The sequence below is a fragment of the Crinia signifera genome, chromosome 1 (genome assembly GCF_055691185.1).
Source record: "Crinia signifera chromosome 1, ASM5569118v1, whole genome shotgun sequence".
Taxonomy (NCBI): domain Eukaryota; kingdom Metazoa; phylum Chordata; class Amphibia; order Anura; family Myobatrachidae; genus Crinia; species Crinia signifera.
This window is the reverse complement of record NC_139217.1, coordinates 341,097,736-341,114,395: the sequence shown is the minus strand read 5'-3', so window position 1 is coordinate 341,114,395 and position 16,660 is coordinate 341,097,736. Positions and strand designations below refer to the sequence as shown.

The following is a 16,660-nucleotide window of genomic DNA, read 5'->3' as shown; positions in this document are numbered from 1 at the left end:
GACAGACAGAGTCCCCTTCCGGGACCAGACAGACTTGCCCACCTTCTGGGGCGAAACAGACTTGCCCACCTTCTGGGGCGAAACAGACTTGCCCACCTTCTGGGGCGAAACAGACTTGCCCACCTTCTGGGGCGAAACAGACTTGCCCACCTTCTGGGGCGAAACAGACTTGCCCACCTTCTGGGGCGAAACAGACTTGCCCCCCACTCGGGGCTACGGCCTTTGGGCCCCCACTCGGGGCTACGGCCTTTGGGCCCCCACTCGGGGCTACGGCCTTTGGGCCCCCACTCGGGGCTACGGCCTATGGGCCCCCACTCGGGGCTACGGCCTTTGGGCCGAACATTTTCCGCACGGTTTTTAGAAAAACCGGAAGATCCCTTAGGATGGGATCGTCAGCCTCTATGAGAGGTTTAACCCACTCCAAAGCTCTTCCTCTAAAGCGTGACAGGAGATAATGGACAGCAGAAGTAGGGGTAATCTTCATATCAGGTGTGAAGTCCATTTTTGAGAGGAATTGTTGAGCAATTGGTCGGAGCTGGGCCAAATCTCCATCGAAGTATGGAGTGTTAGGAGTATCATCAGACTCACCCGGCGGGCCTTGGGCATCAAATTGGCTCGACTGACCTCGAGCACCACAAATGTTCAATGAACTCCAAGCGCCCTTGCGGCTAGATGAGCCCATGGCATCGGACTCGCCTATGGAGACCGGGAATTTGAGTACCATTCCTGGATCTACAACATCAGAGGCAACTCCAAGATCGGGGAAGATGTCACTAGAAATCCCGGCTGAGACTGATGTCAGGGATTTTTTCTTGGGAGTTATGCCTCCCGAGGTCTCATCAGGAGCAATGACCTCCACAACTCCATGTGGGGTTAAGTTCCCCAAGACCCTCTTAGGGGCGACTGTTTCAAGAACCCCCTCTGGGATTATGCCACTTGAAGCCCCTTTTGAGGGAAAAACCTGAGACTCCTCTACAGGACTTAGCAACTCCAACATTGAAAGAACGTTGAGCTCCCTGACTGGAAGACTAGCATCCAACGTCTTTCTGTCTGGAATCTTTGTGGATGAATTCCACATTCCCGTCTGATTCCGTACCGCAGCATGGGGCGCTCTAGTCCTAGGACCCCAGTTGTAAGTCGGAGCGCTACGTATGTGGGGGGTGTGGTCAGGTTCCTCCTGCTTAGAGGAGACAGGTATAGATGTAACCTCCTGATACCACTTGGATTGAGGAAAATCCTTCCCGGTACCACCACCAGGTCTGCGCAATTCGCAATACTGGAGAAAGTGGCCTGATTCCCCACAATACAGACATAGGTTAAAGTCTTTACGCCGTCGCCGCTCTTCTGGTGTGAGCCTTGGCCGTAAAAAACTTCTATGTCCCTTCTGAATCTCCTGATCTGAAGTTTGACTGACTACCCCCTTAGCCAGGGTCTCCCTAGGAGCTGGTTGAGCCCCAAAAACCTCAGACAGATCCAGGAAAATTTGGGTTAACAGATCTTGCAATTGCAGAAATGACTGCTGCAGACCCTTAACCCGCTCAGGTTTTAATTCTGTAAAGGCCGTATTTAAGGCCATCAAGGAAGCTTGCAAGGCCTGCATGATTAAGTACAGCAATGAAACAAACAGACCAGACCAACTGGGCAAGCTGAATAAAGCAAAACCCTGTAACGGGCAAAATGCGGGAAAAAAAATCTTAATATGGACAAATCTATAAGTCCCGCAACCAATCAAAAACACCCAAATCACCTTGAAACAAAATTTTATATATGCATGTATACCTATGACTACTGTGAACACATGCATATATCGGTATGGCCAGTGATAATGTTAAGGTTTTCGCCTGGGCTCTGGGTGATACGACAGCTGGCAGGAGGAAAAAGGTCAGGCGTGAGCCCGCAGCTGGGACCGCTGTTTAGAACGGCCACAGCGAAACCTACACTGACTCTGTTGAGTCCCCCGGGCAGATGGAATACCCCTGCAAGTGCTAGGCTTCGCCTGTAGCCGCCGCGTTCGACAGAGCCAGTTAGGCCGGCTCTGACCCCGATGCAGCCAGGTGTTAGGTAATGACAAGGGGTGAGCAATCGCCAGGGGGTAGCTCAAAATAATGATCTGGCTAAAGGACCTAGCTGGAAAAAGACCCCTGACTACCGGCACCAGGCCAAGGACGGGAGTTGCGACCCAGTCGCAGACACAATAGATACAATAGGGAATCTCGGAACAGGGGCACACCAAGACAAGTGATTCCCCAAACCGGTTGCAGATGGAAAGGGAAACACCCCTGCCTGATGGAAGCTAGGGCGACAGACAATAACAAAACAGGAGGAACAGCTGGAAAAATGACACAAAGGAATAACGACGGACCCACAGCGGGGAACAGCCACGGCGGGCAAATGAATAATAAAAGATAGAACCACCGGGCTCCAAAGGAGCACTTACGTGACCCACAGGGAGAAGAGGGAAGTGGATCAGGCGCAGGCTCTGGCCCAGGACTGGATGACACACCAAGCAGACTTGGAAGCAGGAAACCAGGAGAGCACTGGAATTTCCAAAGGAGAACAGCAGGAACCAGAAAGCTCCGGGGTCCGGGTATACAGGCTGATGCTACAGTGAGCAATGAGCTGCAGAGGATAAATCCTGAGATCCAAACAGCAGACGGAACAGGGAACCAGGTAGCGAAGCTGAGAGCTGACAGAGTTCTCTCCACAGGAAGCAGGAACTAAACATAGGTTAACAGGAAGCTAGAAGCTGACAGGAACTGAAGCTATCACTGGCAAAGTACTGCAGGTGAGCCTGCCCTATAAAGGGCTCAGGTGATTAATTACACCTGAAGATTCAGGGAGCTCCCAGGCTAGTGCTTAACGAGCTGATTACCTCACAGCCTAGTAAATAATAAGCTGCCAGGATACTGAGCCGATGTGGCACATAGCTACCACTGGAGGCCACCAGTGAGTCAACTGCTGAACACAAAACCAAAGCAGACTGAACCATAAATCCAGATTCCCAACACCGCCTCTGACTGTCCAACCGCCACAGGGATCCCCTACCTGCCCGGACCTCAGGGACATGCTGCCCAGACTCCGCTGCCTGCCACCCACCCACCCACCACCTACCTGGAGTGTGGGGGCCCCTGATGTGTAGGGGCCCCAGGGGGACCGCCCCTAGTCGCCCCTTGGTGGATCCACCACTGGGTGCAGCAACCATCTTGTTTTAAGTATGACTTGCAGAAATAAGTCCAAAATGGCGTAGAGATTGAAATGTTATTTTAGAAAGTGAATTGAAAAGAAAAAGAGAATTTTCTTTTGTTGAAATTTCAGTGTTCAAGAAACGCCAACTAGTATGAACACTTTGTTGCCAAAACCAGATAACAGGGCCACGCATGCCTAGACCCCAAGGCCACTGAATCTTTCCCTACCAACAAATAAGTTGATGATGAGTGCATTATGATTGAAGGCAGAGCTGTGCAATGAAAATTTGACACATATGAATAATAATTTATTAAATTGAGGAAAGTATAAATATTGAAGATAGAGAAGGAGGGGGCAGGCAGTTGAGGAAGAAGAAGCAAGCAGGGGGAAGAGGGGCAGCTGAAGGTATGTATGAAAGGGTCATCATGGCTGATCACTGTCCTGGGAAGGTTTCCATTTTTATTTGCTTTAGAATTATTGTTAAAGTATAAGCCAATCAATTTTATGTTTCTTGTGTTAGTCTGCATTTGCATATACATATAGTCAAGCTATCTTTCAAGTAAACATTGTCATTCATTTTTTACAAGTTTGTGTTGGCGTGCAATTATTTCAGCGTTTGCCGTTATATTTAAGGGTTATAAAGTATTTGAACATATGCACCCGTTATCCATAAAGTCTAAATAAAGTGTAAAAAGAAGTTCTAGATAAATCAATTCTATAATAGGGGGTGTGGTTTGCCAGACCGACAGCCGGGACTCCGATGGCTAGTATACCGACATTGGAATCTCGATCAATGGTATTTTGACAGGGGGGCGAATGCAACAAAGCCCCTTGTGGGCTCGCTGCACTTGCTACACTGCTGTTGTGGACTCCCATGGGCAGGGTCATAACTAGAATGTTATGGGCCCCATAGCAAACACTTAAAAAGCCCCCCCCCCCCCCCCACATTGTTTCTACAATTACCCTTAGGCTGGGTATACACTGGGTGATTTATTGCTAAGGATGTGGATAATATTGATACCAATATTGCATTAATATCACCCTGTGTGTACGGTCACATTATGTGATGCTGCTGTGGGTCGTTAACCCCCCCCCCCCCCCCGTTGAGGGTGGTAGAAATAGTGAAGGCAGGCAGTAGGAGCTGTGCAAGCTGGAAGCAGGATAGTTGCATGTGGCACTTGTAAGAGGGGCAGCAAGAGAGTTGCGGGTGGGTGACAGGAGCAGTGCGGGAAGTCAGAGCAGACAGTCTCCTCTCTCTGTGCTGCTCCTCGGTGGGAGGAAGGTAAGAATTGTGCAAAGGAGGGGAGAAGGTCAGCTCCGCAGCAGCAGTCGCATGCACGGTAGCCCTTGGTGGTGACTGATTACTTGTTGTCCATGAAGAGGGTCTCATCTGCAACAGCCACTGTGACAGCCCCCTTACCCAGAATCCGGCACTGGGGAGGAAACAGTGTCAGAAGGGGGGGGGGTACTTTGAGGCATCAGGCCCCACCCCCTAAATGTTTGCGAATCGCAGGGCTGCAGGAAGCCATCCAGGGGGGTGAATGGGCCAGGTGAGGGGGCTGTTGCAGTGGCTGCTCTCTCCGGTATGCAAGGGGGACCTGGGGGAGCAAAGAGCACTGATCTTTGGGTGCAAGAGGGGGGGGGGCTGCGGGCCCCGGAAACAGCTTGAGCCCCATAGCAGCTGCATCCCCAGCACCCTCAGTAGTTACGCCATTGCCCATGGGGAAGAATAGACCTAGAATGTCCGTGAGTCTCCGAAACACTGCCACCTGCTGGCAGAGAGTGAGACTACATTTCTTTGTCACACATGCACAAACACAGAAGGTAGAAACAAAGAAGCCTAGCTTTCAAAGCTTTTGCTTCGAGCAGGCTTACTAGTATATATATATATATATATATATATATATATATATTTATCACAGCATAATGCTGTGTCTGATGATTTTTTATCCTTTAAGCTATATTTTGCTAACAGACGAATAATTATTTAAGTGTCTATTAGCATTATATTGAGGTAGAGTGGAGTTTCTTTATTGCTGTTAGCTCTCAAATAAATGTAATTATACAACCATATGAATTTGGTACTGTGGAGGTGGAGAATCCCTCTTGTGGTAAACACTCCTCTTTTTTCTCTTTGCCTTTGTCATCAGCCTTAAGAAATTCTCCCTTTACTTTCACTTATTCAGCTGATTCCTGCCTGTTAGCAAGAGACACAGCATGTCAGAGCAGAACTCCACAGCTCCTGCAGACACGCACCTTAAGCAGGATGCACCTATCCCCAACAATAACTCCTTACCCCTTTCAGTTTCTCAGACTGACTCACGGGACAAATGGAGCAAAAAGATGGACTTTCTACTCTCTGTCATTGGGTTTGCTGTAGACTTGGGAAATGTATGGAGGTTTCCATACATCTGTTACCAGAATGGTGGAGGTGGGTAATGTATTTGCTACTTTCACCTGTAAAAAGTCAATTTATTACAAATTTTTTAGCAATTAATTTAGTCATATTTATAAATTGTCAATGCACAAAAACAGATAATTGCATTTCAACTGTATTATTTCCAAAATGTTAGCAGTTACAGAACAAGTAATGAAGTATGAATTTTTGAGAAAATAATATATATCTTTAATCAAATTCACTGACAGTTTGCTCAATTGTACACTTCAGATTTTTGATGCAATTGTATGACCGTAAATTGTATATCCAGGTATAATTTTACACAAGTACTGTTAGTTTGCTCAGAAAATAATATCCCAGAATACATTTTAAATTACTTCATACAGATAATGTATATTGTTATTTTAACAAAGTATTTCAACTTGTGCATTGCCTTACACTATAGATAGTTTATGTTTTTTTATATATTTAAAAGTCTATTATTTGTATTTTATTTAAGTGGCTTACCCACTATATATTGCTACGGTATAGCAACAAGATGCCTGACAATTAAGAAACATAAGAAAAGCAAAACATTATTGGGAAAAACAACGTAGAAATAAGAACTTGCAATCTAAATGATTAGAAGTAGGAAAAAACTTGTGATTCAGTGACCTGTGAGCCTTTAAATCATCACTGTTGTATACATATTGGAGCTAGCCCTACTTGTACAAATAAATACAGGTTGTCTATCAATTAATTCACACAAACAAACAGTTAGGGTGAAATTTAATAGGATGAGAGATTCAGAAAGTGAGAGATTTGGTAAGAAATCTCCAGTTTTTTTAAAGCGGAAATCATTTACACTGCAAACCAGTGTGATGTTGCCGTGTAAATCATTGTTGCTTTAAAAAAACCTGGAGATTTCTTACCAAATTTCTCACTTTCTGAATCTCTCATCCTATAAAATTTCATCCTAAGATCACATATTATCCAAATAACAGTGTAAAAGACACTACAACCTAAGTGCGTATTCTGCAATCATGCAATACAGGAAATTTATATTTGTATACATTATAGCAAAATGGCATTACCAAATAAATATTTTAAAAATATATTATATAAGTAAATAAAACAACATTATCCATAGTATGTTTGCATTTATCAGTGTTCTTTGGAGCTCACTAACTTTTTTTGTTACTTTTGCGGTTAAATCAATTATCATTTCGACTTCAAAGTAATAAGTGCTCCAATAACCAAAGAAATTATTATAAACAAATGAAAGATTATTGCTAGGCATTTGCTTACTTTTAGACAATACACCTTTTATACAGGAAAATATTCTTTTTTTTTCATGAACAGGTGCTCCACATATAGTTTTTATATTATCTTTTAGATGTAAGCGAAATAGTGTACATGGCAATGGCAATACACTAGGTATATAAACAAATCCAAGATCATTATTTGCCATGTCACTTCACTGACACTTCATTGTAAACCGAGTCATATGAATATTTAAATAATTGGTCTAGTAAGAACTCCTCTGTGAAAAGCTACACTGAGACTCTGTTGTTTGCAGCAATTAACTGCAATATATATAGAGAGAGCGTACGGGCCCCTGGAACAACACTTTCTGATACAGATGCAAAGTCTCTGCACTGCTTTACTGTCTCTTTTAGAAATGTATATATATAACATGATGAACTGTGTTTTGCTGTTTATTTTAATAACTTTGATGGTAAGTGATCCAAAGTGTCTATTTCTTCTTTTGTGGTATGTATATTTTGTGTCCACTAGAAGCCAGCTTTGATCTAAAAATGTTATTAATTTGTCCTACTTTATGTTTTACAGTTTGTGGTATCATTAACATAATATTTATTTATCGCTGTGAAACCCACCTTATTAAACAATGCATTGTCTTCCTTGTCCAGACTGGTTGTTAACAAATGACTTAAGTAGTCCACGGGACCAGGCACACTCAGTGAGTCTTCTTTCACAGTGAACACCAGGCACTGCTAATATTAGTATATAGGGGTTAGGTATATTGTCCGATGGACAATATTGTAGCAGAATCCTAACACCAATATTCCAACACTCATAATGATGACATGGGAAATATACCAACATGGACAGAGTATATATACGACCATAATACTGACATGTACAGAATACAGACAGCCACAATACCAACATATACAAAATCCAGACAGGTTCAAATACCGACAGCCAAAATCCCAACATATAAAAATTACTGAAATAGTAATGATTTAAAAAAAAAAAATCAGACTCGCAACAGTGAGAAAATAGAGAAAGGTCCTGGAAATACAGGGAAAGAAATGCGTAGCACTCCCTAGTATTAAAAATGCCAGTACCTGCCTTGCTCAACGAGTGGGGGGCTAGTGTCACAGTCAAGGGGAAATTTGGTACTTGTTTTCTAGAACGGCCACACCGATGTTGATCGGGTCGGTCGCATCGATCGCATCGCATGCGACCAAATCGCATGCGATGCAACCGACGCGATGGTCCCGATTTTTACATTGATTGAAATTTGAATCGGGTCCCTGGGACCCTTTTTTACATTGGATTCAATGTAAAAGTCTCCCCAGACCCTAACGGCACCCCACGAATGATGCCAACCCGAAGCGTGGCGAGCGTAGCGAGCCCGCGAGGGGCGGTGGTACGCGTCCTCCGACCTTTTCATACCCCTACTATCCACGTCGGCGTGGAGTTGAGAATATAAAGTGTGGCAGGCGCAGCAAGCCTCCGAGCCCGAAGCGTGGCGAGCGCAGCGAGCCCCGCGAGGGAACGCGTATAACTTCACAGGTATACGCGTGCGCTCGCCACGCTTCGGGCTCGGTGGCTCGCTGCTCTCGCCACACTTTATATTCTCAACTCCACGCTGACGTGGATAGTAGGGGTATGAAAAGGTAGGAGGACGCCTACCGCCACCCCTCGCGGGCTCGCTGCGCACGCCATGCTTCGGGTTGGCGTCAATCATGGGGTGACGTTCACAATGGGGGGGGGGGCATATACAATGAGAAATGGGCCATATTGGCCCATTTCCCATTTTTTTCCCGATTACAATGTTAAAAATATTTTAACATTGAACCCTATGGCAAAATCGGGTGCATCGTGTCGGTTGCGTCGCTTGCCATGTTAATGCACCCGACCGACGCGATGGACCCAATTTTGCCTTTGCCGGCAAAATGGACCTGATTTCAAAGGAAATCTGGTCCATCGGGGGTAATCGTGTACCTTAAGTTAAGGTACACGATTACCCCCGATGGTGGCCGTTCTAGGAAATTTATTAAAAATATTGTCCGTTACAGTGGCCTGTCCTGCTTTCTGGCACTTGGAGAACCATATGTGCCAGGAAGCTCTGGCATTAAGAGCCTGCTGGCACCAATAATCCCATTGTAGATGAAATACAAAAAAAATTACAGCACGAGACAAAAAAGGGGTCCCTGGTTTCTATACTATGACAGAAGCCATTTGTTGCACATAATGTGACCTTCAGGGGTCCTATCTCAGCTCTGATCTGGCCACTGAGTAGACAGACGGGGAGAGGTTTGGACTGCGCCCATAGTGGGAACCAAGTAGAGTGGCAGCAGCAGAAAGGGTGCCTTCATGTGGCCAGTGGCAGCCCCCTCCTGCCATGAGGTATATGCTGCCACTGCTCCATTGTCTTCAAAATGTCAGCCCCTGGTGCAAGACAGATAGGGGGACAGTAGTTTGATTTTGAAGATAGAAGTGAATGGTGTAAGTTAGCTTAGAAGAGTGAAGCCTGTCAAAGGAGAGATACTTGTCCCTGTCACTAATATGGCTGCACAATTGAGAGCTTCATGTAGACACAGTGGCGTAGCCACCGTGCGGCAGACCCTGCAGCTGCTTGGTGGAGCGGGGTCTGTGGTGGGTGCCGGAGGAGCAGATGATGTGACCCCCTGATGCCCGGTGCTCCCTCTATATAACCCGGCCGCTGCTGCGCAGTGCTCCCTCAACCCTGCTGCCCAGCGCTCCCTCCCCCCGCTGCCCAGCGCTCGCTCCATATAACCCGGCCACTGCTGCACAGTGCTCCCTCAACCCCGCTGCCTGACGCTCCCTCCCCCCACTGCCCGGCGCTCCCTCCAGGTAATCTGGCAGCTGCTGCGCAGTGCTCCCTCAACCCCGCTGCCCGGCGCTCCCTCCATGTAATCCTGCTGCTGCTGCTGCACAGCACTCCCTCAACTCCGCTGCCTGGCGCTCCCTCTGTGTAATCCGCCAGCTGCTGCACAGTGCTCCCTCATCCCTGCTGCCTTGCATTCCCTCAACCCCGCTGCCCGGTGCAGGGGCGGATCCAGGATACAATGACAGGGGGGGGGGGTACCATGATAAAAGAGGGTTTAGGTGGGGGAGGGGCGGTGTTAGTGGTGCCAGTGTACATGCTAAGAGAGCATCAGAGAGAGGGTGGGAATGGTATTAAAAATAGGCCCTGGCATTTAAAGTATGCAGGTTCACCATGGCGACAAAAGCGAAGGATGTAGTTGTGCGCGCGTCAAAGGTGTGCTCCGGAAAAGGGGGTGTGGCCACTCAACAGGGGGCGTGTCCTTGAGTGTAGTGTACAACACCATATACAACTTCTACACACTATGCAACAAAATACTAGACCCCATTATACTTGCCCCTTACACATGATGCCAAATGGAATGAGCCAAAATTCACATAATGCCACATGGATTGAGCCAAATATCAAATAATGCCACATGGATTGTGTCAAAATTCACATAATGCCACATGGATTGAGCCAAAATTCACATAATAACACACGGATTGATCCAAAATTTACTTAATACCACACGGATTGAACCAAAATTCACATAATGCCACACGGAATGAGCCAAAATTCACATAATGCCACACGGATTGAGCCAAAATTCACATAATGCCACACGGATTGACCCAAAATTCACATAATGCAACACAGATTGAGCCAAAATTCACATAATGCCACACGGAGTGAGACAAAATTAACATATTGCCACACAGATTGAGACAAAATTCACATAATGCCACATGGATTGAGCCACAATTCACATAATGCCACACGGATTGAGCCAGAATTCACATAATGCCACACAGATTAAGGCAAAATTCACAATACGCTTCATAAACATTGACATTGTCCACCAAAGGCGCGCATTAAACATTTACACCATAATGTCCATTACACATTAAGTTACACGCCATTATGTCCATTATGTATTATGCCAAACACCATAATGCCTATTAAAAATTATGCTACAAAAGTGCTGCTTATCAACATGCTCATTGCCAAGGGTTCCATGCTCATTGCGAGAGGTTCCATACTCATTGCCATGTGGGATTACATGCTTATTGCCAAGGAGGGATAGATGATCGCGGTAAATTGGGAATAGCTGCCGCCATGCAGAAGTGATTGCCACTGACAGTGGCAGAGCCTGGCTGTATTCAGAGCACTGCAGGTCCCGGCTATTTGAAATGATACCCCTTTCACACCAGAAAATGCATTCCCAGGTTGGCCCCAACCCGAAGAATGGCGACCTTTTCATACCCCTAATATCCACGTCGGCGTGGAGTTGAGAATATAAAGTGTGGTGAGCGCAGCGAGCCACCGAGCCGGAAGCGTGGCGAGCGCAGCGAGCCCCGCGAGGGGACGCGTATAACTTCACAGGTATACGCGTCCCCGTGCGGGGCTCGCTGCGCTCGCCACGCTTCGGGCTCCGTGGCTTGCTGCGCTCGCCACACTTTATATTCTCAACTCCACGCCGACGTGGATAGTAGGGGTATGAAAAGGTCATAGGACATGCACCGCCGCCCCTCGCGGGCTCGCTGCGCTCGCCACACTTCGGGTTGGCGTCAATCGTGGGGTGACGACGGGGCAGTATACAATGTGAAATGGGTCATATTGGCCCATTTCACATTGTTTCCTATGTGAGATGGACTTAATCAAGTCCATCTCATCTTGTGCCATTATATTGGCACAAGACCGACGCGATGCTCCCGATTTCAATGTTAAAAAATATTTTAACATTGAAGCCTATGGCAAAATCGCGGGCATCGCGTCGGTCGCGTCGGGGGCAATGTTAATGGCCGCGACAGACGCGATGCCCCCGATTTTGCCTTTGATAGTAAAATGGACCTGATTTCAAAGGAAATCGGGTCCATCGCCGGCATCGTGTACCTTAACTTTAAGGTACACGATGCCCGCGATTGTGGCCGTTCTAGGAAACAAGTACCGAACTTTTGAGTGGGCTTTAAATTATTTTGGTACAGTGAAACTGGAACGTTTGGTTCCAGAGTAATCTGCCCTCAAAGAACATGAACAGCCATGAAATTACATAAAAAAAAAAAAAAATTGGTTTACACGCAATATCTCAGGAACCGATTGACCAATATGGACCAGCCTGGTATCATATTGAAGGCCCAGCGATTTGGAATTAAAAGAGATCAACCACAAGCTTCTGTGATGCCAGGGGGGGAACTGGCAGCTGTCGGAACCGGGTGGGGGTCAGAATTGACGGGTCCCATATTATCCTATGGGGAAAAAAAATGTTACAGCTTTGCCAGGCGATATCTCCGGTTCCCGGGGGGCTAGAGACACGTGCCCGGGTGCCCCCCCCTGAATCCGCCACTGCCTCCGTGTAATCCGCCAGCTGCTGCGCAGTGCTCCCTCATCCCCGCTGCCTTGCATTCCCTCAACCCTGCAAACCCGGCACCCCCTCCCCCCGCTGCCCGCTGCACCCTCCCCCAGCTGCCCAATGCTCCCTCCATGTAATCTGGCCGCTGCTGCGCAATGCTGCCTCAACCCCGCTGCCTGGTGTTCCCTCCCTCCACTGCCCGGCGCTTCCTCCCCGCTACCTGCCATTACCTCCATGTAACCTGGGCCACTGCTGCCTGGCATTCCCTCCCTGCTGCCGGGCGCTCAGTGGTGGGCTGAGCCAGGGTGCAATGTGTCCCCCGGCCAGTGCAGTCATGCATCACTGGAACCACTGTAAAGTCCTTTTTAAATGGTAAGCAGATAATGTACCATTTATGCTTTTGGTTGTTTCTGAACATTGTTTTCAGTGGTATATTCTGATTTAATGCACCATTGATATCTAAGGACAATACCACCAAAACAGTGTAAGTTTGAACTGACATAAGTTGGTCTTAATATATGCATATACACAGCAATTTAGATTCAGTCAGTGAACCATTTTTACTTGCGTATGAGATTTTAATTAAAGTTGTCTTCTCATTTGTGCACAACTGTTACGTTATGCCACTGAATAAATGGAAAAACAGTTTGTAATCTTTCGGTTGTGGAACATACAAGGGGTGGGGGGGCGCAGCAAACTTTTTTGGCTTGGGGAAGCAAATTTTATAGTTACGCCACTGTGTAGACACATAGGGGCTTATTTATTAAGATGAGAACCAAAGAAGATATAGCAAGATTGCGCACACATGAGCAGCTAATCGGATACAGCAAAAGAAAAAAGGTCACCCTAACCTTCTAAAACAACTGTTACCAAAAGGCGCTCATAACATCAAAATCAGTCCATTAACTTCATGTGCCTTAAAGACAGAGTCCTCTTTATAATTGTTCTTTATCTTCCACAGAGTTCTCGAGTCCATAAAAGATAAAGAAAATGTATGTCTTGACAAAGATTGTATTATTATAAATGACAAATTCTTTAAAGAGATGGTAATAATAATAAAATATGGTGTATCGTACTCACACCAAAGTAGAGATAATTCTCCACATAATGGTATCTTTAAGGGGTAATTTCACAGCTTAAATAGCTTCAGACGTGTACAGACCTCACATAGCTAAATGATAATCTTCTAACATAAAGATTTATTTTCCACAAGGATACCCGTAAAAAACAATATACACCCAATGGTAATAGAAATTTTCAAAAAGATGGGCATATTCTGTTATGGATCTGGGTGTGAACCCACCGTTGGAGTACAGTGACAGGCACGTGTGGAGGATGGTGGTGGGCTGTGCCCTCAGCCGTGACCTCTGTTTAGGACTGCCACGAAGCACCCTACACTGACTCTATTGGCCTTCTCGGGCAGGTGACCATAGACTGCGGATTGCTAGGCTTCTGCTGTAGTCGCCACGTTTGAAGGAGCGAGTTAAGCCCGCTCCAACCCCGATGCAACCAGGTTTTAAGGTAAGACAAATCTACGGCATCAGCCTGAGGCAGGACCAAGAGGAGATCTAACTACAGGCGCTAACTGGACAGGACACACTGGCTAACGGCACCAGGCCAAGGACGGGGAGTGTGACCAAGACGGAACCGGAACCAGACAGGACCAGGAGTGGATAGTGACTGCAGCAAGATGGTACCAAGACCAGGCCAAGACTGGACTGGATGCAGACAGCAGACAGATGATGGCTGGACAATGACTGGACCACAACTGGACCGAGACAGGACCGGATCAGGACGGGACCAGGACAGGATAGAGACTGGACCAAGGCTGGACTGTGACTGGACCCAGACTGCAGCAGAACAAGACACTTGACAGGACTGGGACAGACCCAGACAGGACAAGACAAATCCAGGATAGGAGTGCAGCCAGGACAAGCTGCAGGGAGCAATGACCTGACAGGTGACCAACAGGAAGCCCAAAGACTGCAGCTCTCAGCAACAGGAACACGAAAATTGCAAACAGGAAACTAGAAGCTATCACCGGCCCTGCATTGCTGGGGAGAATGCCTTAAGAAGGGCTCAGGTGATTAACACACCTGTGACATATCCAGCCAACCTGCCAGCAGGAATAACGAGCTCATTATCTATCAGCCTTGTGAATAAATCAAGTTTCCAGAAGATTTGAGCGTCAATGGCACAGACTGACCACCGGAGGCCACCAGAGAGTAAAATGCCAAACACAAACTGAACAGAATACAAAACAGAACTGAACCATTAATCATGGTTCCTAACATATTCACCTTACAGCTCTGCAATCTATAATGGTTTCCGTGCCTGAGCCTAGGACTCTCCTCCGCTTTCTCCTGTAGTCTCCTCAGAAGAAGATGTAGGAGAGTCTCAGGCTTATAATCAGGGCTATATTTGAGGCGGAACGGTCCAGAACGCTGTTTCTGAAGTTCAGATGAAAAATTACATCATCAGGAATGACATTCCAGAACCTTCTCCAAGCTGCCCGGCACCCACAAAATGTTTCTACTGTTATGTGTCTTTCGTGGTGGTGGGAGGAAGAGACCCGGTGCACATGAGATGCACAGCCACATAATCCCACTTCCTGCACCACATGCACACAGAGGAATCCTGGGGCACTGGAGACCCGGCAGAGCACAAAACACCCGTGATCCTGCAATAAGCATAGGAGTTCCATCGCACATGAGATGCGCCACCAAACACGGAGACACGGTTCTGTCAACACTGTGTAGAGGAGTCCCGGCGCACATGACAAGTGCAGCCACATGAAGAGACCTGCCACTGCTGTTTTATGGGAGATCCAGCACTGAGGGTTGGTGAGTGGAAAACCTGCCACTGCCAGATTTACTGTATACAGTGCAACTTGTACTGGGGGTGGAGGAGGCCTGTCACAACTCTTTTAAACCCCTGCTCTCCATCCCCTACCCAAGGGCAGTTTTTGGTCCGGAACCCCGTTCCTGAAGCTCTTTTCCAAATTAGCGTAACCAGGAACTGCATTTTGGGACCTCTACGGCCTGCCCTGCTGTCTGACTCCACCTCCCTTCGAAGGGGAGGAGAATGCATTGCGTGTCTTTTCTTACAGTCACTGTGTCCCTGTGACTCCAGCAACCATTTAAAATGTGTCTGGGCTGTCAGCTAATCAGAGCTTGTGGGCTGGCCCATGAGCTCTAATTGGCTTGTGGACTGACCACCACAGAATGACACCAAACTGGGGTGAGGGCAGGAGAGGAGCGTGAGTTGCACTGCTGGTGGGAAATTCTGGCACCCTGGGGGGCATATATGTATCTGGAACTGTGGGGGTGTACCTGGCACTGTGGGGGCATACCTGGCAGTGTGGGGGCATACCTGGCATTGTGGGGTGCATGTGTATCTGGCACCATGGGGGCATATGTGTATCTGGCACTATTGGGGGCATATGTGTATATGCATTGCACTTTTGGGGTTATATGTGTATCATGCTCTCATTTTCATTGGCCACACCCATTTTTTGCCACTAAGCACTGCTGGGGCGGCATTGTGTATCTGGCATTACTGGGGGTATTTGGGGCTTTACGTAACTGGCACTGCTGGTGGCATGTGTATACAGTATATGGCATTATATGCATATATGGCACTGCTGTGGGGGCATTGTGTATCTGGCATTACTGGGGGTATTGGGGGCTTTGTGTAACTGGCACTGCTGGTGGCATGTGTATACAGTATATAGCATTATGTGTATATATGGCACTGCTGGGGGCATTGTGTATATATGGCACTATGTGTTTGGCATTATGTGTGTAAAAAAAAGTTTATACACCAATTGATGCACCACTCCTTTGGTTGCTCCACCCACTTCACCGCCCACTTGTGCCCCACCCATAGCACTGCTTATAATAATACATTCTTTGTCAAGACATACTACACCATTTGTGTATTTTCTTTCTCTTTTATGGGCTCATATCGAAAACTGACTGTGACTGACAGTCTGATGCCGTTTGAGAGCAGCGACAGTCTCCATTTCTCCAAACGGAGGCCTCTACCGTCCATCATTGCAGGGGAGGGTAGAGGCCAGGATCTCTATCAGAGGATGTAGATTTCCTAACCTCTTGGTAGGTATTGTGGCAGCTGGCTTTCACAACCCCATGGGCTGACTGATGGTGCCAGGGAAGATCTGAAACTGTATCCTTGGATGAAGTTTGAATCAGTAATGCAGCAAGAGACGTGACGCTTCCCACTGCATGACCATATTTCTGCTATCACTGCAGCAATAGCAACTCCGTCCACATCTAAATGAGGGCTCATCCCTGTATCCCAAATGTTAGTCTTAAGTGCCCAGGGCCCCCCAAAGCCTTGTTCTAGCTCTGGCAGCAGTCTGAAGTCCCGCTGGTAGTGTATGTGGGTGAGTCAGCAGCCTACAGTAGTGCTGCGCTTGTTTTTT

At 47.1% G+C, this 16,660-nt stretch overlaps 1 protein-coding gene across 2 annotated transcripts in view; it reads left to right on the top strand.

Moving 5' to 3' along the window:
• Positions 1–5,357: 5,357 nt before the first annotated feature.
• LOC146007748 (sodium-dependent serotonin transporter-like) overlaps positions 5,358–16,660 on the top strand; it is a 68,606-nt gene continuing 57,303 nt past the window's right edge. For both annotated transcript variants that reach the window (XM_083146349.1, XM_083146339.1), the window contains exon 1: positions 5,358–5,617. In XM_083146349.1, coding sequence (XP_083002475.1) covers positions 5,404–5,617 — 214 coding nt within the window. In that variant the 5' untranslated portion in view covers positions 5,358–5,403. The remainder of the gene's footprint in view (positions 5,618–16,660) is intronic.